The sequence below is a fragment of the Coregonus clupeaformis genome, chromosome 35, assembly GCF_020615455.1.
Source record: "Coregonus clupeaformis isolate EN_2021a chromosome 35, ASM2061545v1, whole genome shotgun sequence".
NCBI lineage: Eukaryota > Metazoa > Chordata > Actinopteri > Salmoniformes > Salmonidae > Coregonus > Coregonus clupeaformis.
In genome coordinates, this window is record NC_059226.1 from 36,283,711 (window position 1) to 36,294,863 (window position 11,153).

The following is an 11,153-nucleotide window of genomic DNA, read 5'->3' on the forward strand; positions in this document are numbered from 1 at the left end:
TTATACGCGCTCCTGAGATCCAACCTTGTGAAGAAACGCGCTCCCGCGTAATGACTCCGTCATCGTCGCAATCAGTGGAAGTGGGTAACTGTATTTTACTGTGATCTGATTGAGACTACGGTAATCAATACACGGCGCAATCCCCGTCCTTCTTCTTCACAAAGAAGAAACTTGAGGAAACCGGAGAAGTAGAGGGCCGTATGTATCCCTGTGCCAAGGACTCGGCTATGTAAGTCTCCATAGCCGCAGTCTCCTCTTGAGACAGGGGATACACACGACTCCTGGGAAAAGCTGCTCCGGTCTGGAGATTTATCGCACAGTCCACCTGTCTATGAGGAGGTAGCCGTGCTGCTCTCGATTTGCTAAACGCTAGTGCTAAATCCTCATACTGGGGGAATGCGCAGTGGCGGGCACTTGGTTCGGACTCTCTACCGAGGTCGCCCCTATGGAAACACCTAGACATCTCCCCTACACACTGGGCAGACCACTCCATAAGAGCCCTCTGTTGCCACGCTATGGTAGGATCGTGGGTGCTTAACCAGGGAAGCCCCAACACCACTGGGTACGCAGGAGAGTCAATCAGATAGAACTGAATGATTTCCTCATGACCCCCTGCGTAGTCATCGTCAGCGGTGCCGTGACATCCCTGATTAGACCCGACCCCAACGGCCGGCTGTCTAACGCATGGACAGGGAATGGAACTTCTACCGGCCGAAGGGGGAATTCCTAACCTAGCACAAAATGCCCGATCAATAAAGTTCCCAGCTGCGCCTGAATCTACTAGCGCCTTATGCTGGGAATGAGGTGCCACCTGTGGAAAACGCACAGGAATGCTCATGTGACCAACAGAGAGCTCTGGGTAAGTGGGGGCGCCTACTCACCTGAAATGACTCCCCCAGTGCGTGACCTGTTGTCCCCTCTCTCAGAAGACCCTCCCCAGCACCTGGCCGCGGTGTGTCCTCCACGGCCACAGTTGGTGCAGGGATTGGCCCTCCTCGGGTTCTCCCTCCTCCTCTCTCTAGCGCCAGCACCCCCGAGCTCCATAGGAATTGGCTCAGAGGTGCTGGAGGATGGAATGGACGACCCCCACTCGGGACGTCCGCGGGCGGCCAGCAGGGTGTCAAGCCTGATGGAGATGTCCACCAGCTGGTCGAAGCGATAGGTTGGTGTCCCTGCAGGCCAGCTCACGACGAACGTCCTCTCGCAGGCTACACCGATACTGGTCGATGAGGGCCCTCTCATTCCATCCCGCATCCGCAGCTAACGTCCGGAACTCCAGTGCGAACTCCTGTGCGCTCCTCTTCTCCTGTCGGAGGTAGAACAGACGCTCCCCCGCCGCCTTCCCTTCAGGTGGGTGATCGAAGACTGCCCGGAAGCGGCGGGAGAACTCAGCGTAGGTGATGGTAGCTGCGTCTATTCTCCTCCATTCGGGCGTTGGCCCATTCCAACGCCTTACCGGATAGACAGGAGATGAGGGCGGCGACGCTCTCGTATCCCGAGGGCGCTGGGTGTATAGTAGCCAGGTATAGTTCTATCTGCAGGAGGAAACCCTGACACCCGGCTGCAGAACCGTCATATGCCCTCGGGAGCGAGAGCCGAATGCCACTGGGTTCCGGTGCTGAGAGAGGAGGACTGGTCGTTGGTGATGGGATCGTGGGTGATGGCGTGGGCACTTCCCTCGTCACCAGCGACTCATCTTGTTGGACACCTCGTCAAGGGCGGCCTCAAGTTGCTGGAACAAGATGTCTTGATAGCGTAACTGCTCCTCCAGCAACCTGGGTGCCGCCACTGCTCCTGCTGACTCCATGATGGTGTGTTGTTCTGTCAAGAGGTGAGGTGTATGTGGGGTGGAAGTCAGGCGCAGGACACCGAGGCTCAGTCCAACAGAGTTTACTCAAATAATCCAACAAGGAAACGTAAACAAACTGCCTCGAAAAACACAGAGGCGAGCATTACGCACAATGCGTAAAACACTAAAACAGAAAACAAGAAACGAAACACGCAGCACTACGACAGGCGAACAACAACACACAATCCTACTAAGCAAACAGACAGAACTTATAGGACAGGTGATCAATAAACAATTGGACACAGGTGTGACAGACAGACAAAAGCAATCACACACAGAACAAAGATCGGTGGCAGCTAGTACTCCGGGGACGGCGACCGCCGACGCCTGCTCGTACAAGGAGGAGGAGCAGCCTCGGCAGAATCCGTGACAACAGCATGTGACATTTATTGTCAATCAGTGTTGCTTCCTAAGTGGACAGTTTGATTTCACAGAAGTGTGATTGACTTGGAGTTACATTGTGTTGTTTAAGTGTTCCCTTTATTTTTTTGAGCAGTGTATATATATTTGCGAGAAAAAAACCCATTGGGGATTGGAAGAGATGCAGACAATTACATTGATGGAAGTTACAATCTATCTGCAATATTAAAGATGATCTACCCCGCAAAAAGAGCATTGAAGCACGAGGCTAAACTTACAAATATATGTTTTATTGTCACACACCGGATGGGTGCACTGAAATGTGTGGTTTTACAGTGTCAGCCACAGTAGTACTTCACCCCTGGAGAAAATTAGGGTTAAGTGCCTTGCTCAAGGGCACATCGACCGATTTTTCAACTTGTCAGCTCGGGTATTTGAACCAGCAACATTTCGGTTACTGGTCCAACACTCTAACCCAGTTGTCACCAACCTTTTCTGAGTCAAGATCACATTCGCAGTCAAAAAGCAAGCAGAGATATACCGCTCAGATTCTTTTTTTAAAACATTACTTATAAAATGTAACGTTAACCTAATAACCAAACTCAAGCTTTGATAACAAAATAGATCAGTTGGTATAGGTAATTTGCAAATAATTAGCTTTTTTATTTTACTGAACTGATGGTACCTGCATCTGATGGTCATGGTGCTTTCAAGACAACTGGGAACAACCAAAAAACGAGGTCAGAGTTCCCGACTTGGAATTCCATGTCGGATGACCATTCAAAAATATTTTTCCCAGTCAGATCTAGTTTTTTTCCAAGTTCCCAGTTGTCTTCAACGCACTGAAGTCGGAAGTTGGAGATTTCCAAGTTCCCAGTGGTTTCGAACACGGCGTTATTATAAAAAATGAGAGGTTTCACTCTCGCCACAATCTGTCCAAAAGAAACCAATGCGTGTAATGGGCTTCATTTGGGTTTATTTTGTCGCCAGCCTTCCCACCTTTGGGACGACACCCGTTGTCAGGGCGGAGACATGAAGATCTCGTCATTATATACAGATCTCTGCTCTCCATAAAGCCAGCCAGCCATACAAACAGCCTTCCCACCTTTGGGACGACACATGAAGATCTCGTCATTATATACAGATCTCTGCTCTCCATAAAGCCAGCCAGCCATACAAACAGCCTTCCCACCTTTGGGACGACACATGAAGATCTCGTCATTATATACAGATCTCCGCTCTCCATAAAGCCAGCCAGCCATACAAACAGCCTTCCCTCCCACTACCAGGCGTCCGCATGGTCCTAAAGTCTGCCCTTTAATCCGCTAAACTGCATTTGCCTTCTAATCGGGATTGGAATGATTTTAGTAGCCTATTTTAAATTGTTGGTGTTGACCTTGGTAGAGTCGCCCAACGAACACCCTGAGTAAAAGTGTCTTACTGGTACCTCTCTACTCTCTCAGGCATTGGCTGTCAGCGACCACTACCCTGTTGAGGTGAAGCTGATTGGTTACGCCCCTGCTGCCTGAGCACGCCTCCAGGAAGTGTTCAGACGGTTCAGACACTCTCAAATTGCACCCTAATCGCTTTATAGTGCACTGGTCAAAAGTAGTGCACTATATAGGGAATAGGGTGCCAGTTGAGTGTCATCAACATGACCTGTTTCAATTAAACTCTAACTGTGCTCCTGTTTATTGTTTGTGTCCAACATTCAAGCTGAAACAAGTGCTTTATAAGAGATGGAAGAGCATATATGATTTGCAATGAATTCTATATTCCTTTTGGAGTTTCGTTCTGTAAGCCCCTCAGTAACAGTATCCAGGCTCTGTCGTAGCCGGCCGTGACCGGGAGACCCTTGGGGCGGCGCACAATTGGCCCAGCGTCGTCTAGGGTAGGGGAGGGAATGGCCGGCAGGGATGTAGCTCAGTTGGTAGAGCATGGCGTTTGCAACGCCAGGGTTGTGGGTTCAATTCACACAAAATAATGTATGCGCTCACTAACTGTAAGTCGCTCTGGATAAGAGCGTCTGCTAAATGACTAAAAAATAAAAAATAAAACAAAAGCTGAGATTCCAGTGGAATGACATCAAATCCAACCAGATACACCTATTAAACACGTATGGCTACAGTTTGATCAATTAAACCCAGACCACCATTTGAAGGTTATAAGATTACTTCTCTAAAGATTTTGTCTGTCCCAACAATCTAAAAAGGTGGCTTGGGGTGGTCTAGCGGTCCAAGCCGCTGCCTCTGGATCACATGAACAATGTACCGCTGCCAGCATGGGTTGGAATCCAGCCTAGTGCTCTTCCATCACTCTATCCAATAAACAAAGACTTACAAATATACAGTATAACAGTATATACACAGGGAAACCCTGCCCTAAACCAGTGACATCATGGAACATGAAACTCAACACACACATTCCATGGAAGGTATTGTAAAGATGTTTACTTGCAAACCAACAGTACAGGAAAATATCATACGAAAACAAACATTATGTTCACAGACAAAGGCAAGAGCACGATAACTGTACAATCACCGACATCGTAACAGTGCTGTGTGTTTCAGTCAAAACAGTCAAATGTTGTGGCAGGGGGAATAAGGCCAGGGGTGTGTTCATTAGGAACCAAACGGGCCAAAAACAGGGAGCGGACTACCTGATTTTGTCCAATAAGAATCGCTTGTTTTCATTTTCTGTTGCACTACCTTTCGCTACGGTCTGCACTAACGAACACACCCCTGTGGTGTATTCAGTGACATTAAACGTTCTGAAGTTTGCAGACAGAAATAGAATGAAATAGTGACAAAATGTCCTATTATATATGACAGAAAATAATTTATTTTCTACACATTACATTTCTAATTCAACGTCCTGTAACGTTATATCCTATCGTAGTGCACTACTTTAGACCAGGACCCATAGACCTCTATAGGGAAAAGGGTGCCAGTTGGAATGCAACCGGGGGGTGTCTCTCAATAGTGATGGAGACGAGGGATCCACTTCAGACTATTGAGACTCACCCTCAGGTTACTTTCACACGTGTGCCTGGGCATCAGAAGGCATCCTCTTCAACCTTTAACCTTTCCTTAACTCCTGAAGCGTGCACTCGTTCCCCACAAATGTCCTCTCAAATCTATGAAGGAAGTGAACAAGTTCACACGGGAGAAAGGAGAGATAATTGGGACGTAGCACCCTATTCCCTATACAGAGCCCTGATCAATAGCAGTGCAGTTAGAAGCCCTGTGGGGAATAGGGTGCAGTTAGAAGCCCTATGGGGAATAGGGTGCAGTTAGAAGCCCTATGGGGAATAGGGTGCAGTTAGAAGCCCTATGGGGAATAGGGTGCAGTTAGAAGCCCTATGGGGAATAGGGTGCAGTTAGAAGCCCTATGGGGAATAGGGGTGCAGTTTGGGTCTCAGACTAGACCTTTCTACTCTTGAGCATCTCCAGCTACATGCGGAGGGACCTCTGGATGGAGTCTTTAGTGATGAAGCTCACAAAGTTGGTGATGTCAGCTTCCCTGTTGGACAGCAGCTTGTCAATGGTCTGTTTCCTCATCATGGACTTGGTGATCTGCCTGGCATGGTCTGGAGGGAGAGGAGAGGTGTATAGGTTAGTGTTAATATAATATACACTGCTCAAAAAAATGAAGGGAACACTTAAACAACACAATGTAACTCCAAGTCAATCACACTTCTGTGAAATCAAACTGTCCACTTAGGAAGCAACACTGATTGACAATACATTTCACATGCTGTTGTGCAAATGGAATAGACAACAGGTGGAAATTATAGGCAATTAGCAAGACACCCCCAAGAAAGAAGCGGTTCTGCAGGTGGTGACCACAGACCACTTCTCAGTTCCTATGCTTCCTGGCTGATGCTTTGGTCACTTTTGAATGCTGGCGGTGCTTTCACTCTAGTGGTAGCATGAGACGGAGTCTACAACCCACACAAGTGGCTCAGGTAGTGCAGCTCATCTAGGATGGCACATCAATGCGAGCTGTGGCAAGAAGGTTTGCTGTGTCTGTCAGCGTAGTGTCCAGAGCATGGAGGCGCTACCAGGAGACAGGCCAGTACATCAGGAGACGTGGAGGAGGCCGTAGGAGGGCAACAACCCAGCAGCAGGACCGCTATCTCCGCATTTGTGCAAGGAGGAGCACTGCCAAAGCCCTGCAAAATGACCTCCAGCAGGCCACAAATGTGCATGTGTCTGCTCAAACGGTCAGAAACAGACTCCATGAGGGTGGTATGAGGGCCCGACGTCCACAGGTGGGGGTTGTGCTTACAGCCCAACACCGTGCAGGACGTTTGGCATTTGCCAGAGAACACCAAGATTGGCAAATTCGCCACTGGCGCCCTGTGCTCTTCACAGATGAAAGCAGGTTCACACTGAGCACATGTGACAGACGTGACAGAGTCTGGAGACGCCGTGGAGAACGTGGAGTGTGTCAGCAGTTCCTGCAAGAGGAAGGCATTGATGCTATGGACTGGCCCGCCCGTTCCCCAGACCTGAATCCAATTGAGCACATCTGGGACATCATGTCTCGCTCCATCCACCAACGCCACGTTGCACCACAGACTGTCCAGGAGTTGGCGGATGCTTTAGTCCAGGTTTGGGAGGCGATCCCTCAGGAGACCATCCGCCACCTCATCAGGAGCATGCCCAGGCATTGTAGGGAGGTCATACAGGCACGTGGAGGCCACACACACTACTGAGCCTCATTTTGACTTGTTTTAAGGACATTACATCAAAGTTGGATCAGCCTGTAGTGTGGTTTTCCACTTTAATTTTGAGGGTGACTCCAAATCCAGACCTCCATGGGTTGATCAATTTGATTTCCATTGATAATTTTTGTGTGATTTTGTTGTCAGCACATTCAACTATGTAAAGAAAAAAGTATTTAATAAGATTATTTCATTTATTCAGATCTAGGATGTGTTGTTTAAGTGTTCCCTTTATTTTTTTGAGCAGTGTATATATATATATATAAACATACAGATATAACACAATGATCTGTCTGTCTGGCATGGTCTGGACGGAGAGCAGAGATATAGGTTATATACAGGATCATGTATAGGTTAGTGTATATATAGGATAGTGTAAAGTTCACTGTATATATAGGATAATGTATAGGTCAGTGTATATATATACAATAATGTATAGGTTAGTGTATATAGGATAATGTATATATCCGTGTATATATAGGATAATTTATAGGTCAGTGTATATATACAATAATATATAGGTTAGTGTATATAGGATAATGTATAGGTCAGTGTATACACAGTGCATTCGGAAATTATTCAGACCTTGACTTTTTCCACATTTTGTTAAAGCCTTATTCTAAAATTGATTTAATTGTTTTCCCCCTCATCAATCTACACACAATACCCCATAATGACAAAGCAAAAACAGGTTTTTAGAAACTCTTGCAAATGTATAAAAAATAAAAAACTGAAATATCACATTTACATACAGTACCAGTCAAAAGTTTGGACACCTACTCATTCCAGGGTTTTTCTTTATTTTTCACTATTTTCTACATTGTAGAATAATAGTGAAGACAACAAAACTATGAAATAACACATATGGAATCTTGTAGTAACCAAAAAAAGTGTTAAACAAATCAAAATATATTTGAGATTTGAGATTCTTCAATGTAGCCCCCCTTTGCCTTGGTATTGGTATTTTATTAGGATCCCCATTAGCTGTTGCAAAAGCAGCAGCTACTCTTCCTGGGGTCCACACAAAACACGAAACATGACATAATACACAACATTAATAGACAAGAACAGCTCAAGGACAGAACTACATACATTGATGACAGCTTTGCACTCTCTTGGCATTCACTCAACCAGCTTCACCTGGAATGCTTTTCCAACAGTCTTGAAGGAGTTCCCACATATGCTGAGCACTTGTTGGCTGCTTTTCCTTCACTCTACGGTCTGACCTCATCCCAAACCATCTCAATTGGGTTGAGGTCAGGTGGTTGTGGAGGCCAGGTCATCTGATGCAGCACTCAATCACTCTTCTTCTTGGTAAAATAGCCCTTACATAGCCTGGAGGTGTGTTGGGTCATTGTCCTGTTGAAAAACAAATGATAGTCCCACTAAGCCGAAACCAGATGGGATGGCGTATCACTGCAGAATGCTGTGGTAGCCATGCTGGTTAAGTGTGCCTTGAATTCTAAATCAATCACAGACAGTGATTGCAGCAAAGCACCCCCACACCATAACACCTCCTCCTCCATGCTTTACGGTGGGAAATACACATGCGGAGATCATCCGTTCACCCACACCACGTCTCACAAAGACACAGCGGTTGGAACCACAAATCTCCAATTTGGACTCCAGACCAAAGGACACATTTCCACCGGTCTAATGTCCATTGCTCGTGTTTCTTGGTCCAATCCACTCTCTTCTTCTTATGGGTGTCCTTTAGTAATGGTTTCTTTGCAGCAATTCGACCATGAAGGCCTGATTCACACAGTTGATGTTGAGATGTTTCTGTTACTTGAACTCTGTGAAGCATTTATTTGGGCTGCAATTTCTGAGGCTGGTAACTCTAATGAACTTATCCTCTGCAGCAGAGGTAACTGGGTCTTCCATTCCTGTCCTCATGAGAGCCAGTTTCATCATAGCGCTTGATGGTTTTTGCGACTGCACTTGAAGAAACTTCCAAAGTTCTTGACATTTTCTGTATTGACTGACCTTCGTGTCTTAAAGTAATGATGGACTGTCGTTTCTCTTTGCTTATTTGAGCTGTTCTTGCCATAAATGGACTTGGTCTTTTACCAAATAGGGCTATCTTCTGTATACCACACCTACCTTGTCACAACACAACTGATTGGCTCAAACGCATTAAGAAGGAAATAAATTACACAAATTCACTTTTAAGAAGGCACACCTGTTAATTTAAATGCAATCCAGGTAACTACCTCATGAAGCTGGTTGAGAGAACGCCAAGCGTGTGCAAAGCTGTCATCAAGGCAAAGGGTGGCTACTTTGAAAAATCTAAAATATATTTTGATTTGTTTAACACTCTTTTGGTTACTACATTATTCCATATGTGTTATTTCATAGTTTTGATGTCTTCACTATTATTCTACAATATTAAAAATAAAGAAAAACCCTTGAATGAGTAGGTGTGTCCAAACTTTTGACTGGTACCGTACACACACATATATACATACAGTGGGGAAAAAAGTATTTAGTCAGCCACCAATTGTGCAAGTTCTCCCACTTAAAAAGATGGAGAGGCCTGTAATTTTCATCATAGGTACACGTCAACTATGACTGATAAAATGAGGAAAAAATTTCCGAAAATCACATTGTAGGATTTTTAATGAATTTATTTGCAAATGATGGTGGAAAATAAGTATTTGGTCAATAACAAAAGTTTCTCAATAGTTTGTTATATACCCTTTGTTGGCAATGACACAGGTCAAACGTTTTCTGTAAGTCTTCACAAGGTTTTCACACACTGTTGCTGGTATTTTGGCCCATTCCTCCATGCAGATCTCCTCTAGAGCAGTGATGTTTTGGGGCTGTCGCTGGGCAACACAGACTTTCAACTCCCTCCAAAGATTTTCTATGGGGTTGAGATCTGGAGACTGGCTAGGCCACTCCAGGACCTTGAAATGCTTCTTACGAAGCCACTCCTTCGTTGCCCGGGCGGTGTGTTTGGGATCATTGTCATGCTGAAAGACCCAGCCACGTTTCATCTTCAATGCCCTTGCTGAAGGAAGGAGGTTTTCACTCAAAATCTCACGATACATGGCCCCATTCATTCTTTTCTTTACACGGATCAGTCGTCCTGGTCCCTTTGCAGAAAAACAGCCCCAAAGCATGATGTTTCCACCCCCATGCTTCACATTAGGTATGGTGTTCTTTGGATGCAACTCAGCATTCTTTGTCCTCCAAACACGACGAGTTGAGTTTTTACCAAAAAAGTTATATTTTGGTTTCATCTGACCATATGACATTCTCCCAATCCTCTTCTGGATCATCCAAATGCACTCTAGCAAACTTCAGACGGGCCTGGACATGTACTGGCTTAAGCAGGGGGGACACGTCTGGCACTGCAGGATTTGAGTCCCTGGGCGGCGTAGTGTGTTACTGATGGTAGGCTTTGTTACTTTGGTCCCAGCTCTCTGCAGGTCATTCACTAGGTCCCCCGTGTGGTTCTGGGATTTTTGCTCACCGTTCTTGTGATCATTTTGACCCCACGGGTGAGATCTTGCGTGGAGCCCCAGATCGAGGGAGATTATCAGTGGTCTTGTATGTCTTCCATTTCCTAATAATTGCTCCCACAGTTGATTTCTTCAAACCAAGCTGCTTACCCATTGCAGATTCAGTCTTCCCAGCCTGGTGCAGGTCTACAATTTTGTTTCTGGTGTCCTTTGACAGCTCTTTGGTCTTGGCCATAGTGGAGTTTGGAGTGTGACTGTTTGATGTTGTGGACAGGTGTCTTTTATACTGATAACAAGTTCAAACAGGTGCCATTAATACAGGTAACGAGTGGAGGACAGAGGAGCCTCTTAAAGAAGATGTTACAGGTCTGTGAGAGCCAGAAATCTTGCTTGTTTGTAGGTGACCAAATACTTATTTTCCACCATAATTTGCAAATAAAATCATTAATAATCCTACAATTGTGATTTTCTGGAGAAAAAAAAGCTCAATTTGTCTGTCATAGTTGACGTGTACCTATGATGAAAATTACAGGCCTCTCATCTTTTTAAGTGGGAGAACTTGCACAATTGGTGGCTGACTAAATACTTTTTTTCCCCACTGTGTTATATATATATATATATATATATATATATATATATATACACACATACACATGATAATGTATATGTCAGTGTATATGCAGGATAATCTATAGGTTAGTTTATACATATATGATCATGTATAGATTAGTTTAAATACAGGATAACA

The 11,153-nt window shown here is 45.3% G+C and overlaps 1 protein-coding gene across 1 annotated transcript in view; it reads right to left on the minus strand.

The window, feature by feature from the left end:
- Positions 1-5,533: 5,533 nt before the first annotated feature.
- Positions 5,534-11,153, minus strand: part of LOC121550513 (enoyl-CoA delta isomerase 1, mitochondrial-like) — a 17,629-nt gene continuing 12,009 nt past the window's right edge. Inside the window, exon 7 of the mRNA XM_041862796.2 lies at positions 5,534-5,798. Within this exon, the coding sequence (XP_041718730.2) occupies positions 5,662-5,798 (137 nt within the window). The 3' untranslated portion in view covers positions 5,534-5,661. The remainder of the gene's footprint in view (positions 5,799-11,153) is intronic.